The 19,225-nt window shown below is 47.8% G+C and overlaps 2 protein-coding genes across 5 annotated transcripts; both read right to left on the bottom strand.

The window, feature by feature from the left end:
• Positions 1-4,252: 4,252 nt before the first annotated feature.
• CCNL2 (cyclin L2) lies at positions 4,253-13,281 on the bottom strand. Of its 4 annotated transcripts, none has more exons than XM_051637190.1 (11): positions 12,747-13,281; positions 11,861-11,935; positions 11,484-11,593; positions 11,096-11,216; positions 10,147-10,211; positions 7,275-7,374; positions 7,088-7,192; positions 6,705-6,846; positions 6,091-6,208; positions 5,914-6,006; positions 4,253-5,609 (listed from the first exon to the last, which is right to left on the bottom strand). In XM_051637190.1, exons 1-11 carry the CDS (start codon positions 13,062-13,064, stop codon positions 5,255-5,257), a joined length of 1,602 nt encoding a protein of 533 aa, XP_051493150.1. In that variant the 5' UTR covers positions 13,065-13,281; the 3' UTR covers positions 4,253-5,254. The 4 variants fall into 4 exon arrangements, with proteins under 4 accessions (XP_051493150.1, XP_051493151.1, XP_051493152.1 ...); XM_051637191.1 differs by lacking the exon at positions 12,747-13,281 and adding an exon at positions 12,229-12,329; XM_051637192.1 differs by lacking the exons at positions 10,147-10,211; positions 11,096-11,216; positions 11,484-11,593; positions 11,861-11,935; positions 12,747-13,281 and adding an exon at positions 7,697-10,140.
• Positions 13,282-13,354: 73 nt separating this feature from the next.
• MRPL20 (mitochondrial ribosomal protein L20) lies at positions 13,355-16,441 on the bottom strand. Its single transcript, XM_051637195.1, has 4 exons — positions 16,331-16,441; positions 15,232-15,342; positions 14,852-14,929; positions 13,355-13,763 (listed from the first exon to the last, which is right to left on the bottom strand). Exons 1-4 carry the CDS (start codon positions 16,415-16,417, stop codon positions 13,590-13,592), a joined length of 450 nt encoding a protein of 149 aa, XP_051493155.1. The 5' UTR covers positions 16,418-16,441; the 3' UTR covers positions 13,355-13,589.
• Between the last annotated feature and the right edge of the window lie 2,784 nt (positions 16,442-19,225).

The following is a 19,225-nucleotide window of genomic DNA, read 5'->3' as shown; positions in this document are numbered from 1 at the left end:
GTGGGGAGAAGGAAGGAGAAAAGGTACAAGCTCTCTATCAGGGTGATGAAGGAGAGGCTGAATCCACATTTCTGGAAAGCCCAAGTCCAGAGGGCCACAAAAATGATCAGAGGGCTGGAGCACCTTTCCTAGGAAGACACTTAGGAGACTTGGGGTTGTTCAGCTTGGAGAAGGCTCCAGGGAGATCTTAGTGTGGCCTTTCAATACTTAAAAGAGGCCTACAGGAAAGCTGGGGACAAAGTTTATAGCAGGGCCTGTAGCAACAGGAGAAGGGGTGACAGTTTTAAACTGAGAGGAGATTTAGACTAGATATAAGGAAGACGTTTTTTACGATGAGGGTGGTGAAACACTGGCCCAGGTTGCCAAAAGATTACTAAGCTTTTAAAACATCAACTTCATCCCGATATAGGTCAAGAATAGCCTCTCCCCTTGTACTTGGGAAACTGAAGCACAAGGAGATTTGGCAGTTTGTTCAAATACTGTGGAAAAGCTCCAAACATCTGATGAGTTTGCCCCGTCTCCCTGTTGTTGGCTTACTTTCTGTCTGCAGTAGCTCCAAACAATGCACATGAGGTGGGGTGTCTGTTTCTGCTGGGTAGCTCAAAAGGTTTGATCCTCACACATCACGAGCCCAGGGTGAGGGGAAGATGAGAAGACACTTGCAGTCATTTCTGGTATCTCAGGCCCTTAGACACAAATGCTAATTTCAATCAGAGCAGTGAGGTAGCTTCTTGATTAGTGTCTCTGTGTAGCAAGTCCTGAGTGATGCCCATTCCTCCGCAAACTGAGCAGGCCCAGCCTCTCCCCTCTGCAGCACCTGGAGAGGCCCAGGCTCCCACTGAGCCAAAAGCTTCCATGGGTTTTTTAAATCCAAGCAGGAAACTGAGCCCAAGATTTAGCAGGTACAAAACGTTTGCCCATTGCATAAGTTTTAAATACAAAGAATGTCGTGGTTCATTTCCTGTTACCTAGCCTTTTTTATAGCACCACAAAGAGCACTTTGCAAACAAAGCACGAGGGTGATTCCATCACAAGCTGCCACTTTCCCTGAGAGGCCTGAACACACGTCCCAGCAGCAGCAGACCTGACCCCTCCTCGCTGCTGGGGAGCAGGGGGGAAAGGATTTGTCTTGAGGCCAGTGAGCCACAGGTCAGGGGACAACACCCCCTTGTCACACTCTGCCTGGTGGGTGATTCACACCAAGATGCAATGATTGCTCTGCCACATGCAGTACTGAGCATGTGGATCCATCAACCTTTCTTTAAAGTGAATCCACAGAGTTAGATTCCACTGTTCTCTAAAGCTAGTGGGAAAAGCTCATCTTGGTGCAAAGATCAGACATGGCAGGGAGCCAGCAGGAAGGTTGCCCTGTTCACTGATACCTGTGTTTTCTTCCAAATGAAGCTCCTGAAATCTCTCTCCATCTCACAAACACCAACACTCTCCTCTTTTCCAGCTGGTTTAATCATTTACTTCCCTTCCTGTGTGTACTGTGTTAATTTCAGAACAATTCTCTTTGTGCATTACCAGCAGCATTTTGTTGGTTTTGGAGGATTTTCAAAAGAAAAATCCCTGTCAGGCGCAAGACTGCTTAGTCCACCTCTTTGTGCTTGTAATTTATTGGGTCCTTGCTGGCAGCACAGAGGAGCAGTAAAGCTGCCAGGCAGAGCTGGAATTCTGTGCAGGAGTTAAGCCCCATGGGGCAGCACGGGGCAAGCTCTTTGCTGGGGCACAGGGAAGCCTGTGAGACCCTTTCCACAGGGATGAAATTAGGATGGATGAAATCAAGTGCAGATTAAACCAGCAACTGCCACTTTTCAACTCTATTTCACTGCTATTTGCCTTCAGTTCCTCAGGCATCCCTTCCTGCCTTCCTCCTCGAGCCTGGGTGCAGTCAGGGGAAACACCTCTTTAGTTCTCAGCTCAAAAAAGAGAGCTGTGGTGGCCAGTTCTCTGCTGACACAAATACAGATGTGAAGGAGCAAGCTGGTACCTTGGATGTAAAGCTCTGGAGTCCATTGCTGAGGAAACATGAGCCAGGAAGCCAAGAGGTTTATCTGCCATGAAGGAAGGAGAAGGCAGCTGTGTTGCTTTCTCTGAGGAAAGAGAACCCAGCCCACCCAAGGCTGCGTGCCTTCCAAGTCAGAGGTTTAGTGAGAACCTCTCTCCCAGCCCAGTACACAAGAACAGCAGACACATCAGAGGAGTAACCTCAGAGATGCTCTGATGAGTGAGAGCCACAGTGCAATCTTCAGGTGTTCAGAAAACAGAAGCCATAACTCACCCTAAAAGCCAAGACTTGTACATGCACGTACAGAAAAGCGTGGTGGGCTTTTTATTTCAGGTGAATCTAAACTCCTTGTCTTCTGTATTTTATGATCTTAGTACCCATGAGAACTAGAATTGTTTTTCTTCAGAAGGCCTGAAGCACGATTGAGGAACACCAAAATGACTTAACCACAGCATTTGTTAACATTTTCTCCAAAGACTGGGCTGATTTCTTCTCAATCCCATCCACTTGACACCTACCACAGGAGCTGTGCTTACAGATTAAGTGGTGCAAATGCAAACTTGGTGCCAAGAAAAGTGAATAAAACCTGCCAGCTCCACGGTGGGACTGCTGGCTTGCCTGCTGTCAGCAGCTTGCACATCCCTGAGCTGTCCTAACAGCTCCCCATGGCTGGGATCCACAGGGCAAAACCATCACAGGTGTTCCCCCTAAGGCCTGGCACCCAACCCATGTCTGTGTGTCAAGGGGGTAGATTCTCAAGAACCACAGCTCTGACATCTCCCAGAAATCAACTCCAGCTGCTGCCTTTGATTGTTGCTGTGCTGAAGAGGACCAGAACCATCACTGCTTCTCAGGTCTGGCTGCCATCTCCACTTGGAGAAAAGCCTGTTCTTTGTGGACTGGTGGAGGTTATGTTTGGTATCAACTGGAGATGTTCCTAGCACTGCAGCTATCAACTAGTTCTTAGCTCCCAGCAAAGTAAACACTGAAAACCTGCTTGTTTCTGAATTCCCCCAGTTACCAAATCCAGGTGTTTTTTTTTTTTAATCTTGGGCTTCCTCAGCAAAGTAAACCACCACCCAAGTGTGAGAACAGGCACACCTCCATGACAGGGGTGCACCTACTCCCACCAAACCACCCCCACCCCCCATTTCAGCAGCTCTTACACTCCCTCTAGCTACTCCAAGCATCTCCTCCCAACCCCACCTCACTGCCAAGACACTGTGTAATGATCTGCACTGGGCTTTTAGCTTGTGAAGACAGATTGTTCTCTTTAGAGCAGGGAGTCTTTTCATCCTGTGATATAATCCCTTTTGTTTTGGAACCAAACCACTTCAATGCAAAAATATACCCACTTTTCCCCCTTGTTTTTTCCTCTCCAGATCTGTTACAATGTACTAGAAAGCAAACTGCCATTTATTCAGCACTGTACAGAAGAACAGATGCTGATTTTTATGCCAAGTGACACTGTCTTCATGCAGGAAAGTGCACCCAGCTTGGGACTTAACCTGCATCCTCGTCCACACCATGTGCACTGGAGGAAGGTCCTGGCTGTAGCTGGCAGGACTGAGACCCAGGTGAAGGCAATTCCTTCTGCAAGGCTTTCAAGGGGAGGCTGCAGCTGCACAATCTGCCTCCCCACACACTGCTTACCTCAGGAACTGGGCAAGAGGCAATTCCAGAGAATGAAGGAATTGGGGAAAATCTTGACTTGCCTTTTAGAACTGGAATCAGTGAGCAGAGATTTGAGGCTGACTTGCCCCAAGTCATATCCAGGAGGAAGAATCGGACTCAAAATGAGAACTCTTTAGACCACATTGTTACATCAGGTTGTTAATACATGAATGGATCAGTTATTTCATGTAACTGGTAGACTAGAGGAAGCTCGACTGCTAATCCCTTCAGCTGCTTCACCTCTGCATTATAAATGAAGGAAACTGCCCCAAGAAACTAGTCTGGGCTTAAAAGCGTTAGAAGATTCACTGTCACACTGAGACACCTACAAGGCTGACCACAAAAAACCTCATGGCTCTTTTTTTCCTGAGTGGACAGAAGCAGCAGGCAGTGGTTTGAGTAGGAAGACTGAGGTACCAGCCCCTTTTGACACAGGACATCACTGAGCTCATCTCCAGGCTCCAACACCTCAACCTTAAATCCCCTACAGTCTGACAACCCCTTCACCCAGCACTCTGTCCTTATGGCTGGGCACAGTGGTACAGCTCATAAGAAACTACTATCAAGTAAATGAATAGAAAATCAAATACTTTAATGAAATTAGGGAGCATGAGAGTAACAGCTCAGATATACCACTAGAACTGATACTACTGGGCTGTGGGTTGGTTGTTTTGTTGTTTTTTTTTTCTATTATTTTTTTAAATGCTCTGTTCTCCAACAAGCATGCAGATTGACAAACTACTAATTCCTTAGAGTGTCAAAAGATCCTGAGTAAAGAATTTCAAACCACTTAAAATGGATAGGAAATGTCTTATGAGCTGGTGGCCTGCACACAGCATTGCACAGATAAAAATATACTACTCTCAATACACAGAGCTAAATACTTTCACATTTATCAGAATTTTCTACACAAGTCTTTTGATAGAATTCAAGTTTTGAATTTTCTGTAGAGATCTTCCAGCTGTATTAAACAAATGCTTATTTACATTGTGGATAAAGTGTAAAGGCTAGTAAGGCCATGTCCTCATACTGCACTGTAACACTGCAAAATATATATACACATATAGAACCTAATATAGGCAACAGGTCTAAAAAAAGTCACCTTACATTTGTACAACATAATTGAGTCAGTATGAAAAGACAGCTGTTAGCACCAAGCCACTCCAAGGGGTTTTGTGAACTGTCTCGAGCCTTCCAGCTCCCCAGGGGAGGGCTGCCCAGCGCAGCATCCCAACCAGGGAGCCAGGGGGGTCCTGCTGGCAGGGTCCCACACACCACTGCACTGCACCCGGGCACACACAGCACTGCAGAGCAGCCCCAGGAGCGCCCAGAGCCAAGCTCTGCAGCGTTCAGAGGTGACACCAGCAAAACAGCCACCAAGACACCGACGGGACCAAGTCCTTCCTTGTCAGCATCCTTCCTTTGGGCTCAAGAGAACAACAGACCTGCCAGCGGAAGGGACAGAACTGAAGCTGGGTGGTTTACAAGCCAGGGTAACCCTATATTGCAAAGGCCAAATGGGAAAGAGCTGCAGCTGCTCCCACTCCAAAGGAAAGAGCCCGGCTTTATTCACCGCCTGTGCCTGCTGTGGCCAGGGTGCTCCCGCTCGTAGCGGTGACCTGCCCGCTCATAGGAGCGCGACCGCTCGTGCCTGTGAGTCCTGTAGTAGTGACTCTTCTTCTTGTACTTCCCCGAGTGGTCGGAGCGCTCCCGGGATCGGCTGCGGGACCGGGACGAGCTCCTGCTGCGGGATTTCCGCGCCTTGTGCGCCGAGTATTTGTAGTCCTTGGACTTCTTGTAGCTCCTCACCTTGGAAGGTTTGTAGCTCGAGCCGTGGTTGAACTGCCTGGGAGGGGAGTCGCTGCGGCTGCGGGAGCGGCTGTGGGACTTGGAGCCGCTCGACGTGGAGTAGCTTTCGCTCTTCCTGGGGGAAGGGAGAAACAGGAGAGGAACCGTCATCGTTTCCAAGTACGAAATGGAATTCCTCTGCACGCTGGGAGTGCCTGAATCTAGGCACAGCACACAGAGCCCCAGACAGACACAGCCTTCTCACTCCCAGAGCCAAGGTGTGCAAGCACAGCTTGAGGGCAAGCACTTCGTTCTGCACCTCATGGTTCAGCATCCCATGGAACCTGATCCTGTGTCCCAGACCCGATCACCCCTGGCTGCTGTAGGGATTTCAGCCTGGGAGCTTCTCACAGCACAGCCTCCTTTCACACAGAACATACCTGTGCTTTGGGGATGCAGATCTGGATGGAGATCTGGAATAACTTTGATCTCGACTTCCACTGCGACTCCTGCTCTCCCTTCCCTTCTGAACCCTGCCAGAGACAACACACTCATTGTGCTTCTAGCAGGAAAGAGGGGAAAAAAAAAAGCAGCTGCTTTTTTTCTGAAAGCCTTACCCGTTTACTGGGCTATTTGAACTCGTTCTCTTGGCTCCCTCTGTTTTCCTTTTAGCATTCTTCATTGCCTGAACAGGTAGTGGTGAAGGTTTATTTCCTTTAACCTCTTTTGGAGACTCTAGAAGAACAAGCCTGTGTTACCTTCCAGCCACGGGTGGGCAGTGCCTGGGAGGACCGAGGCCTCCCCCCAGTGTCAGTGTCTCTGCACAGCCCAGGCACACACAACCACCACCCACACCCAGATCTCCAGTTCCCAAAAGGCAGCAGTTAATCACACCTACCCTTTCATACCTCTTTAGCATTACATGCCAATTGCAAGTATTTGTTTGAGTTTATTGCCAAAACCACATAGAAGCCAGTCCCAGTACTATTTAAATTTAATCTAGCCTTAATTTTAGACTAATTTGATTTTAGCCTTCATCTGTTTGAAGAAATCACAGTCACAATGCCATTCAAACTCTGACATTTGAATAGTTGCTGGAAGCCAGCTTAAAAAAACAAACAAACACACACAACAACAAAGACACCTAACTACTCTACATATGCATCCCAAAAGGGTAAATATTAATTTAAGACAAGACAGAATTATGATAAACAAGCTATTGACCACTTACCATTTTTTGGTACAGGGGAAAATCCTGATGTGTTGTCCAAACTTGGGACTCCCTCAGGTACTAGACCTTTAGCTTGTGCTTTTGCCTCTTCAATAGCCAATTTCTTCTTTTCTATTTTACTTTCCAGATCAGATAAATCCACCTGGGAACAAAGGAGCTCTGCTTATGACAGAACTTAGTAAACTAGATTTCTGCTTACTCACTTACAGGGGGGGAATAATAATCTAAAGAGACTCAAGACTCTGTAACTACTGTGCTGTTCCACTTAATGTACCAGGCCAGTTCCAAACAGGATCAGGTTTTCCAACTCAAGTTCTAAGCAGCAGCCTTTAATTAAGGCTCACAATATGAAAAAAAAAAAAAAACAACACAAAGAAGCAAACCTTTTTCCGAGTATAGAGTTGCAAAATTTTTAAGCAGATTTCTTGAATCTCTTCCTCTGTGGCTCCAAAGAGCAAAAACCAGTGCGGACGATTAGGAAGTGGAATCTGAGAGGGAAAAGACATGCTCAGGTTTCTGCTTCTATTTAAAGACCTCCCCAAGTTGTAATGAATGGAACTGTATGCTCACCTCCAGTGTCCTGGCTGCCAGGTAAATACATGCACAGGCAATGCTTTCTGGCTGGAACCTCACAAAGACATCTGTTCTCAGGCTGTCATTCATGTAATTCCTGAAAGACAGGGTATCAGCCAAGTTACAGGGCACTGCTAAGGTGTCTGGGGGTTTTGTTTTCTTTTTACTTCTCTAAGGACTATTTCTTTCTGCAGTTACTCTACTTTACTCCTGTAAATTTAAATTAAAAGCTGAATAATTTTACTAAAAAAAAAAAAATCACCCCTCAAGGGGAGGGATGTGAGGCACAAATTAAGTATGACTGACTGCTGAAAATTCAGCTGTGAAATGAGAACCAATTTTAACTTCACTTTTCCTTCTGGATCTCTGCTGGCCTGCTCTCATGCAACAGACAAGTTATTGTCACCACCACAACATACAATATCATCTGAAGGACTCAGTTTTAGACTGTTAGGTTCATATGTTTCTCTGCAAAAGGGCTGAACCCAAATGGCTTGCTGAAAGCTGCAGCTCCTGTAGCAGTTCTCCCACAACAATGCAATCCACTTCAGCATGCAGCAACTTCCACTGGTGACTGAAGGGGTCTCTTTTCCTTTGGAAGCATGATTTTCCATCCAAAACAGAATTCCTTGTGATGCAAAAAGCAGCCATAGAAGAAATCAGGGTGTTTGCGAACATCAATTCAGGAGAATACTCAGTATTCAGGCAGATCTCCTCTTTGGCACATGAAATACGGTTTCCAAATTGTCCCATTTCAGTAAGGTTGCTTAAAATGAACATTCACAGAATGAGAAAACTGTAAAATATTGCACATATTCCAGTCAGTACACTTAAGCATTAGTTTAAATCTCAAATATACAAAGCAACTTCCTTTGAATCTGTCAAGCTGATATGTTTAAAAAACATCTAGATTTTTTGAGCATGTATGTCAAGCAAAGTATCAGCTGGGGAAAAGCTAAAACCAGACACAACAGAAACTCCTCAAAGTAATATAATTCCTGAGAGTAGTCATTACCCACGTGGGTACCCAGCACACAAGGATTCACTGACCCCCAGACATCCAAAACAGAGCCCACAGCCACTTGTAAACAGTTTGCAAAGGACAAAGGGAACTTGAACCCCAGGGGCACCAAACTCCCACCTGTCCCAGTTGCCTCATGCTCCTGTTACTGGGAACAGGAACTGCTGCCCCAGAGAAGCAGTGCTGAACATCACTGTGCTTCTGGCAGGAAGGAAATTCAACACCTGCTTCTCTTACTTCACTAGACAGACAGCACAAACCTTTTGGTAAAAGAAGGGCTAAACAAAAGTGGTACTTCAAACGTCTGGAAGTCTTAAAGCCTTTGTCTCATCTGCCAAATTAAAAATCACACCCACTTTCAAGTTTGGACTCTGCCTCTTTTCCCTGTGGGCTCAGAATCAGACAGTGAGGAAATGAATCCTTGTCACAATATTTTAAGAAAAAAGTAATGTTGTAAAAACGCACATTTCAAAAACCAGTTATACTGGATATCCACCAGTTTTCAGTACTGGAAGCAACAAGCATCAGTACACAAACGTGTTATTTTAACACCTGAACCATCTCCCAGTTGGGGTAATTTCCTCCCTCTTTGTCACTTACCCCTCCTTCCATAACAAGCAGAAAACTGGTAATGAGTAATCCAGAACTCACATTTGAGTACTTCATGCAATGGTACTGGGAAGTTTCTCTATGTCCTAAGGATTAGATTTGACTCGAAGCTTCACATATCTACTCAAATGTTTTAAACAAGTTTACAAATGGAAACTAGATACCAGGTTTTGTTGTGTTAATTCATCCCTTTAAGACTTAAATCCCACCTTAATTTACTCTATCAGATAAAAACACATAATTTTAACAGTTAGAGCAATAGAACATGAAAAGCATTTCAGAACATCAACAATCAGGTTATAAAATATCCAACAGTCAAAATGCATGATAAAAACAAAAAGCAGAAGAAGCAGTTGGCCAGTTACTATACTATCATGTATATACCACCTGTCTAGAGCAGCCTTCTCTTGGTAGAGCCTGCTTTGGTTTGACTGAAGACGGCAGCTATCCCTGCACCATAGGCTTGGGCAGCAGAGGAGAAGTCTTAGTCACTTACCCTCAGAGGCTACCCTTTGATTAAAAGAGTACAGAAAAGAAAAGTCAAAACTGGTTCTCTACACACAGGTCACAGTACCAGACAGTTCAGTCAGCAGAAATATGATCTTTGGATCTTTTTAAACCACAGTCTTGTTAAAAAGCGTTACTGTTTAAAAGCACTACTACTTTTTTAAGTTTATGACCTGGAATTTTACCTAAGCTTCCCATCCCCAAGCAAATCTTTATTTCAGTGAGAGCAACAAGGCAGAGGACATTTCTTGGCAAACATGAAAACATTGAGTTTATCCAGTCTTAGAAGCTGACACCTTGCATTATCCATACAGATAAAAGCCATTTATCTGTGCTGAGTTTTTGATGCACCTGTAATCCAGCTCAAGCCCTGGGAAAAGCCACTTCCCAGCACTGGTAACAGACTTTAACTACACATAATTTTCTCTAAAGAACAAAAAAACCCCAAGAAAACTCTACAACCCACTCAACATTATCCCTTCAGCTGAAAAGTGAAAGCAGAGAGGAGGGAAGTGAGAAGTCAGGGTGGAAAGCTACCTTACCATTAAAACTGTGCCTCTGACTTAAGAGGCCGATCAACATTTGGGGAGTAGTTTGGGGCACGCCAAGAAACACTGGAGCTGTCTGGTGTGGCCCACAATCATTTCTGAGCAATGCTGCCCAGAGTGCCTCAAGTGACATATTTCTGCTACTGCCCCTGCTGGTCTCTTACAACAAAGAAAATCAACTTACCATGAGGTCTGGACCAGGTGTTGGTTACGTTCACATTCTAATACCTGAAGGTACATAACGATTATCTGGAAGATACGGGTTATTGGGTTATTATCAAGAAGCTTGAGAGCCACCTGTTCATTTCAGAGGGACATCCATGAGGCATCTGCTCCTCTCTTTCAAGACCTAAAACACTCCCCATGAGAGTGTGTTGGCAACTCCCCCAATGCTTATCCACACAGCTTGATATGAGGTTGGTATGAGCTGACACTCAGAGCTGACCTTCCTAGCTCTCCGTCTTCTCAGCTCAGCCATCATGCTATTCATCTAGAGGTCTCCTCTTCCAACTCTTCCCAAGCTAGGAAGAGCTCCTACACAATTCACGACTCCTTTTTAGCTGTGACTTGGGAGAAAATATTGCTAGCTGCAATGAGCAGTAACAGAGTGTAACAGTGTTTGCAGAGAACAGCTCTAACATTGCGTGTCACTGGCTCGTTCAGCTCTAGTTGTGTTTTTTTCTTAGGCTTGAAAGGAAAACAAGGATGCAGGTAAAAAGACTACTCTACTAGCAAAAATTCATACCAATTAACAAACAACAGTTCTCTGGGGTGCTGTTAACTGGCGAGTTCTGAAAGTCAAGTAGGCTTAAAAAGACCTTAAGACAGCACTAGTTTTCAGAGGAAGAAAAGAGCAAGATCCCAAGTTCCACTGGAGCAGAAGGAGGTTCTTTTACCACACTTGGCTACTAAAGGCATAATGCTGAGGGTACTAAAGCAGCAACTTAAACATTTGCAGTGGTCACATCCTCCAAATACCACCCCAACCTGACATGTGATACTTCAACATTGAAAACTGTCTCATTTCTAGTCAAGTCCTGGACACTGCACAGCTGCCATGCACGTAAGCAGTCTGAGAGCATTTATAGCACAGGATTAAGACTGATTACAAAGTCAACTTATGCAGTACAAACCTTGTGAGGGTGCTTTACATGAACACAAAATCCCAACTCCTTTAACACTCTCCGTTCTGCCTTAATTATTTGATTCTTCAAGTTCACATATTCTTGATCCAGTATTAGAGGCACAGGTTTTCTGCAAGACAGTTTCACATTCTGAAGATACTCTTAACCTCAAACACTCACAGGCAGGTTAAACTGCATTTGTGTGAAAACACCAGGCATCACTACTGATAACACCAAAAATGTTTACTTCATAAAACAGGCCAACTCAACTTTTCTGCTTTGCCAGACCTCTTCAAGATGTTGCCCGATTTATGGAACAGGGAATGACACCATCATGAAGTTCAATAATTAAGACACAGCATAAATAAACACTCCAGATGTCCAAGCCCCCACTTACTTTTTCTCCCGTATGTGTCGGAGGCGATGGAACACATTGATGACATCCCTTATCCTTCGTGGTGCTTCTTCAATTTTGGATGCCAGGTGCACACAGGCCATTGACACGTGCTGAAACAGAAGCAGGAGACACTGATGTTTTGCTCAGATCAGGAAATGATCACCTCCAACAGCTCCAGCAGAGATAACAAGAGAAAATGGTGGTAAAACACAGAAACACCCCAGAAAACCTGACAAACTCAGTACTCTGTAAAATCATCTTGATCATGAGCAAAACCTCCAGGCTAGTTACTAACACTTCACTCACACCCAACTTGCCAAACAGAGCAAAAATTAAATAACCTTTTGTACCCATAGACATCTTTGAATATTCCTTACCTCCATGGAATGCTTCACAAAAGACTTGGTATAAAAAAAACGCTGAAATAGCACCTGTCCTGTAGCCATAGCCACCTGCAAAGAGAACAACAGGCCAGGCATTAACACAACTACCACCAAGTAAAAACAGCTACTTAAAGTTATTTCAATAGATTTAAGGGCCAGAAGACCAGCTAAGCTATGTGTAAGTACAGGAGTAAGTTCAGTGATATCTAAAGCAAACAAGCACCACTGCCTCAGCAGCCAACTAAGTTGCCCAATATCAACATCACAAACGCTGTACCTGGGTTAAATACATATATTAAATGGCCAACTTGATTTATGAATTATGAAAACAGGCTGCGAATTAAGTTATTTTTAGAACGTACATTAAAACCCGGTAAGCCCGAACGTTATCACGGTATGCGAGAAAAACTTTGGCAGGGAGTCCGGGGGGAACCCATCTTATGACGATTTACATCGACTATTAACACAGCCGGAGCAGCCGGGACGCGGCAGCTTCCAGGCGCCTGGAAAGTTTTACACTCGGAGAACGACGCGGCCGTGGTTTGGAGCTCGCCAGGAAGCAAAAGGCTCCCCGGTCACAGGGCCCAGCAGCGCAGGTCCCGCCAGGCCCGGGGCCGGGGCCGCCCCGCCAGGAGGGCGGTTGCATCACCCGCTTCCTGCGCCGGCCGGGCGGGCAGGCCCGGGGAAGGCCCGGGGAGGCCCGGGGGCCCTCGCCGCCCCAGCCCCGGCCGCACAGGGCAGCTCCCCGCGCCTCCCGCTGCGGATGGCGGCCCGGGCACCGCCTGCGGGCCGAACAAAGCCTTCCCCGCCGGGCAGCGCGGGCACCGGCCTCGCTCCCCGGGCCGCGGCCCGGCCAGGCCAGGCCTCCCCCCCGTCCTACCTGCGGCAGGCGAAGCAAAATACCGGCCGCCTGGATGAGCTCGCAGCCGGTAACGCGCAGCTCGGTCTCGGTGTCCGGGTCGAGGCCGCTGCTCATGGAGGGGGTGAAGCGCAGCGTGTGCTCGGGCAGCAGGCAGTTCTCCAGCGTGATCAGCACCCCCGAGTACAGCCGGTCCCCGATCAGCACCGCCCCGGGGCCCGGCACAGGCGCTCCGCTCCCCGCCGGGCCGGGCCCCAGCGCCGCAGCCCCGGCAGGCTGAGGCCCCGCGGGGCCCGCTCCCGCCGCCACGGCCGCCGCGCTGCCCGACCCCGCCGCCATTTTGTGGCGCCGCCGCCTCGCCCGGCCCAGCTCCGCGTCCCGGCGGGCCCCGCCCCGCCCCGCCCGCCGCCTCCCATTGGCGGGACGCGCCCGAGCGCCGGCCGCTGATTGGCCGGCCGGCCGTGACGTCAGGCACCGGAGGGGTGTGGGGGGGGCTGAGTGTGACACAGCGGTTGGGAATTCGAACGCGGCGAGGGGGGCGGGACTTCCGGCGGCGCCATGACGGCCGCCTCAGGGGATCCCGCGCCGCCTCAGGGGGCCCCGCCGCGCCCCGCGCCGCACGGAGCCGCTGCCCGGCAAAAACGCCTTTATTCACAGCAGGGAGCGCGCGCACACGCGCCCACTTCCCACTCCTCGCTTGGGTTCCACCTCGGCGCGTTCCCCTCAGAGCACCCGGCGCCTCCGCCCCTCCCGCAGCCGCCCCCCGCGGATCCTCCTCCCCAGCTACAAAGGCCGCAGCAGCAGCAGCAGCAACAGCGAGCGGGTTAACTTCCCGAGCCGAGCTCCCGCTGCAGGCTCTGCGTGTCAGGAGCGGTGCACGATCCGCGAAAATATCCCCTCGGGTTCCTTCCCGTCGCCCAGGGCAGCCAGGAAGCCCTCCTGCCTCCTCCTCTGAGCTAGGGCAGCCAGCGACTTGAACGTCTTCGGCTCATAAATAGCCAAATCAGCAATCATCTTCCTGTTCAGCTCCACCTGGGACTAAACGTAAGGAAAAACTTAGTTGAGGGCTGCTGGGAACAACACTGCAACGCTTAATGATCACCTGAGGTCTTCAGGCAACTTGCCTTTTCTCTACAGTGTACAATGTTGGAACTATTCCTGTCAGACACAGCCCTGGATGTCTCATTAACTGCAGAATTTGTTCACTGACTTTCTCAGAGTCTAGTAGAACCCAAGAAGTGAAGAATGCCTTATTTAATGGAAGGCCAGTTCATGGCATTTGTTTCAGTTCTTAGACACGTGAAAGTTTGTTATGCTACAAGCTGCTTGGTATCTTAAAATCTGCCCTGGAGCAGAGAAAGAAAGACTGCAGGGTTAAATACTCTTAATGGTAGATACTGCATGGTTAACTGCTCATTCTTAGAAAGTTGTTACATAAACCAGTTCGCTTCTTTTGAATCTTTTTAACAAAGAACATTGCTCTGAGACAAGAATCAAAGAGACAGGCATCTTGAGGGGAAAAAATGAGTTAGATTTAGGCCGTGCCTGATTCTTGTGGTTACAGTATGGCAGGAGTAACCAGCAGGAGTGTCCACATTTCAGAAATGTTACTACATGTCAGAAAACCTAGGAAGTTCTCCATTTATTTGAAGCACAGATAAAATGTTTGGAAATAAGCTGTACATTTATGTGCAGTACCACCTGAAGAAGCAGAAACACGACCTTTTTATTCAGACCACAGCTGAGATAACACAAGTTTTAATTTGACAGTTCCAGCATCAACGAATTAAAAACAATTCCCCAGCATGTTTAAGAACAAGGGGCAATGGCACCAACTCTCTGCAGGGGCCATGCTGACTGAAAGACAAAGCTACCAGTGAAAAGGGTAGAGACTTCTTAGGGTTTTTTTGCTAATCCAAGCTTTGTATTTTAATATTTCTTGAAGCAAAGGCACCTGCCACTTCATGCCCACAGTGGCAACAAGTGTAAAAGCATTTTACACGTCTCGCTCTTCAAGTTTTGGGGACAGAACAAGGAGCAGAGCAACAATTAAATTAATGTGCCTGGCACTTCAGAAGACCTTATTTGTTGCTTCCAAGTAATTCTTCTTCAAGTACCATCCTTACCTTGAAGAGATTGCTTATGAAAGCTGGGTATTTCAAGCCATGTTCAAGAGAAGCTGCTTCAATCCGAGTGATCCAGAGCTAAAAGTGTAAAAATTAAGACATTTGATGACAAAATTGCTTAAAAGTAAAACCTTCAGTCGTGCTGATCTGCTCAGACTCAGGAAATACAATGTTTTCAGACCTACAGTGCAAGACATACATGTGTGAAACTTCAGGATTTGAGCTGTTTCACACCGCAGAGGGACTGCGCTTTACACTGGTATTTTTTCACTCGCGGGTGAAACATTTTGAGATAACGAGCCAATAATTGATAATTACTGAGATAAATGAGCCAAGAAAACGGCCCTCTTGATGTGTGCAACTGCCACGTAGCTCCTTACCGCCCTGAGGAACCTCTTCTTCTCCCTCCTGGCCTTTGTGGACTTCACGAAAGCCCTGCGAACGCTCCGCACGGCCAGCGCGTAGCAGCGGTTCTTCCTCCCACGGAAATGCTGGAGCAAAACCAAGATGTTCTTGTTCAGTCACCTTCTGGGGCTGGACAACCCTTCTTCCAGTAATACTAACATTCTCTGTCTTACATTTCACGGCTCCCCATGAGAAGGGTCACAAAATACTTCACAGACATCAGCCGAGCCCTCGGTTGGCTCAGAATGGAAATACTCTGCTTTACTGGAAAACCAAAGGCTGAAGAGGTGGAGCAGGCTGAAAAATTTCAGCCCAGCAGAAGGGAGCCAAAGCCAGACCTCACCTCAGGCTGCGGTCCCAGCAAAATTATCTTCACTGCTCTCAGCCAACCCCAAAACTCAACATGTTTATCCTCATTCCTGAGGTGCTCTCTCAGTTTTGGAATACAGGGATGGGACAGGAGCCTCTGATATGTCAAAACCACTGCAGCTGCCCCAAAAAAGCACTTCACTGGAGCTGCCACCAACATGCAGAAGGAAGAAGTAGCTGCACAGTCAGAATAAAAAAGAACTCCTGCTGGCACTGAGGGCAGCTTGGGCACCGTGAGAGCAAGACACTGTCACTAATGTCAGCATTTTCCATCTTGAATACTAGAGCAAGACACACTATCTCACAGCCTCCCCTTTCAAAAGACTCTTCCCCAGCCTAGGCTGAAACCATGTTGTGAAGCAGCCTCTTCCACCTTCCACAACGCACCTGAAGAGTAAGGTTAGTTTCCTGGGGTTATTTTTCTGCCCAGTTCCAAGAAAAACAACAACAACCCCCCACACACAACGGAGCAGCATTTCATTGGCTCACAACACGGTTTGGGCTGGCAGCCACCTTAAAGACCCCGGCTGCTCTGATTCTTCCCTCCAGGCGGTTTTAACTGTCATTTTATTGCAATTAACGCTCGTTGTTGCAGGACACCCACGTGGAGGGGTATCCGAAAACGCCGAACTGCCTTCAGGGCCCCGCGGGGAGGTTTCCAGGGACACACACCGGGAGCCCTGCCCGCCTCCCCTCCGCACTCACCCGCGCATACTTGAGCACCTCCTGCACCCTCCAGAAGCGGTCGGTCAGGCGGCTGCGCAGCCAGCGCGGAGCGCTCAGCACCACCATCCCCGCGCTGCCTTCCGGGGCGGGGAGCGCGGCGGGCGCGGCCCTTCCGCCCGCGCGGGGAGCTGCGGGGCGGGAGCCTCCGTTCAGCCCTCCCACCGCTGCCCCGCCGCCCTCGGCACCGCAGCTGCAGCGCCTGGAGAGCCCAGCAGGGATGGGGAGCCCACCGGTGGCCTTGGGCTGCCTGGGCCGGGGTCTGGCAACCCTTTGGGGAAGAAGTAATTCCCAAGATCCGATCCAAACCTCCCCTGAGCAACTTGAGGCTGCTTCTGCATGTTCTACCGCTTCTTCCTTGGGAGGAGAGACAGACCTCACGGGCTCCAGCCTCCTCTCGGGCAGTTGCAGAGCCAGGAGGTCTCCCCTCAGCCTCCTTGTAGCCAGGCTGGACACCCCTCAGCTGCTCCTCTTAAGACTTGTGCTCCAGACCCTTCTCCTTGTGTTCCAGACCCTTCTCCTTGTGCCCCAAATTTTATCCTGTGCTCCAGACCCTTCCCCTTGTGCTCCAGACCCTTCCCCTTGTGCTCCAGACCCTTCTCCTTGTGTTCCAGACCCTTCTCCTTGTGCCCCAAATTTTATCCTGTGCTCCAGACCCTTCCCCTTGTGCTCCAGACCCTTCCCTTATGCTCCAGACTCTCCTCCTTGTGCTCCAGACCATTCTCCTTGTGCCCCAAATTTTATCCTGTGCTCCAGACCATTCTCCTTGTGCCCCAAATTTTATCCTGTGCTCCAGACCCTTCCCCTTGTGCTCCAGACCCTTCCCCTTTTGCTCCAAACCTTCCCCTTGTGCTCCAGACCTTCTCCTTGTGCCCCAAACTTTATCCTGTGCTCCAGACCCTTCTCCTTGTGCTCCAGACCCTTCTCCTTCTGCTCCACACCCTTGCCCAGCTCCCTTGCCCTTCTCTGGACACACTCCAGCCCCTCAATACACTTGTCTGTCCACACTGAGCAGTATGTCTTAGTCTCCTGTGGGTAAGAGGTTGTGAGATGTAGAATGAAAATTTATGAGCAAGCCACAAGATGGTGCTGTCACTATAGACAGTGGAAAAAATGACTCCTTAGCAGCAAGTGACTCTGCTGTCAGAGCGCTAGTTATTTTGTCTGATCATCTTTAATCATCACCAGTTTCAGCATCTCAAAAGCAATGATGCTGCTCTTAGGAACTGCTCCATATCTTGCACCATCACCAAGAAATCTTTCCCATTTATGGGCAGGTATTTGTGAAGGATGTGGAAATTTCACAGAATTAGAGGCTTGGGGGATCTTTCTTGCTGTCACTGGAGTTTGTTTGGTACCAAGTTCACTTGGTTATTAGAAGAATCCTTACAATGTGTGTGGGTTTTTTCCAAACGAAAATAAATTTAAAGAATACAATTTTCAGACCTCCCACAGGTTAAAATGCATTTTCATTATAACAAAAGAACTTTGGAAGGTTTCACTGGGTTTAGAATTTATGGCATTTTTATGACTACTTCAGCATCTTTGCTTTTTTACCACACCACCGTGTCCTTGCTGACAGATGGTAAAATCCCTTTGGATTTACAAAGGAATAAAACTGGCACAAGGAGACTCCATGTGGTGATGGGGAGTAGCTTGTTAGAACATCTCCTTGTGGAACTTTTAATTGCCCAGCACCAAGTTCACAATCTTTTGGTGGAATAAGGTGAACCCATATTCTACTTCCTATTGTTTTGGGGTATTTTCTGTGTGTTTGTCTTGTCCTTTCTCCACTTGGAAGGCATAAATCAAGCTGGAAAAGTATTGCAGGTTTAAATCAGTGGTTGCCAGAACAGGCCTCATAAACGCTGAGGCTCTTTGGTGGCATCCATGCCATTTGTCACATTTATTGCATCCAGTGCCATCTGGTTTCCTGCACAGATTTTGAGCTTTATTAACACCGTGACTGGCCTGTGCAATGACTGGAAGTGGGGTGGGCTCAGTAGTTATTTCCCTGTGGATATCTGCATGGACCCGTGATGAGATTCCACATCTTGCAGCTTGAGAGAAGGCTGCTACCCTGTGCTCTCCCCTAGCAGCCATTCACCCTGAGAGAGCACTGAAGGAAAAGGCTGGAACAAGATGAAAATGGACTTTTCATACTCTGATCACTGTTCCAAAGATTGTTTCTCTGTGTGTCTTTTCTTCCTTTCTCTCTCATGCATTTATTACTAAAAAAATTTGACAGTTCATTCCCCCTCTCCCAGGAAGGTGGCTGTGAAAACAGAGCAGCCTCTGGGATTTACTGTGTTGCTAAAACCAAATTGATCTGCCAGCTGAAATGCTTTCAAAAATCAATGCTAAACGTTTGGATTAGTTACTACAACTTGCAAAAATATTTCAGTGCTTGACACCTGAAAATGAAAAACAAGAGGAATGTCTTAATATTTGGGAGAGAATTGTCTATTGTTTTTTGATTTACAGTGTAGAGGTGGGGTAAGTGAATTTAGAAGCAGTTTAAAGGAGTAATTTTCAGAGATATTTTTCTGATTGAAAAACAAGGAAAAGCATTATTCCCTGGGATGAGAGTGTGCAGTGGATTGCAGTGCCCTAGGTGCTCTTTAGCACTCCATTGGTGGGGTAACCAAATGCAAGAATAATCTTTCAGTGGAAGGAAACAGGATTCCTCAGGGCAGTTGCCCACAGAGAAATTCAGCTGATGTCTCCTTCAACCCCTTCTACTCAGTTCTGTGCTTCTGCTCTCACTTCTCTCTGGTGAGGGAGGCTCAGGTGGTCCAGAACTCCCCTCTGTGGCTGGGAAACTGGCAGGTGGGCAAAGGGCTTCAGTGGTCAGTCCTATACCAGCAGCTCTTGGTG

The sequence above is a fragment of the Apus apus genome, chromosome 20 (genome assembly GCF_020740795.1).
Source record: "Apus apus isolate bApuApu2 chromosome 20, bApuApu2.pri.cur, whole genome shotgun sequence".
Classification (NCBI taxonomy): domain Eukaryota; kingdom Metazoa; phylum Chordata; class Aves; order Apodiformes; family Apodidae; genus Apus; species Apus apus.
This window is presented reverse-complemented; position numbering and strand designations above follow the sequence as displayed.

Bases quoted from the DNA above. Each gene is read 5' to 3' on its own strand.
- CCNL2 (XM_051637190.1), bottom strand. From the start codon at position 13,064: ATGGCGGCGGGGTCGGGCAGCGCGGCGGCCGTGGCGGCGGGAGCGGGC. The intron at 11,594-11,860 runs GTAAGGAATATT...CTTCTGTTTCAG, and splicing joins TTGTGAAGCATTCCATGGAG to CACGTGTCAATGGCCTGTGT. The intron at 11,217-11,483 runs GTAAGTGGGGGC...ACTGTCTTGCAG, and splicing joins CGACACATACGGGAGAAAAA to AAAACCTGTGCCTCTAATAC.
- MRPL20 (XM_051637195.1), bottom strand. From the start codon at position 16,417: ATGGTGGTGCTGAGCGCTCCGCGCTGGCTGCGCAGCCGCCTGACCGAC. The intron at 15,343-16,330 runs GTGAGTGCGGAG...GTTTTGCTCCAG, and splicing joins AGGTGCTCAAGTATGCGCGG to CATTTCCGTGGGAGGAAGAA. The intron at 14,930-15,231 runs GTAAGGAGCTAC...TTACACTTTTAG, and splicing joins AGAAGAGGTTCCTCAGGGCG to CTCTGGATCACTCGGATTGA.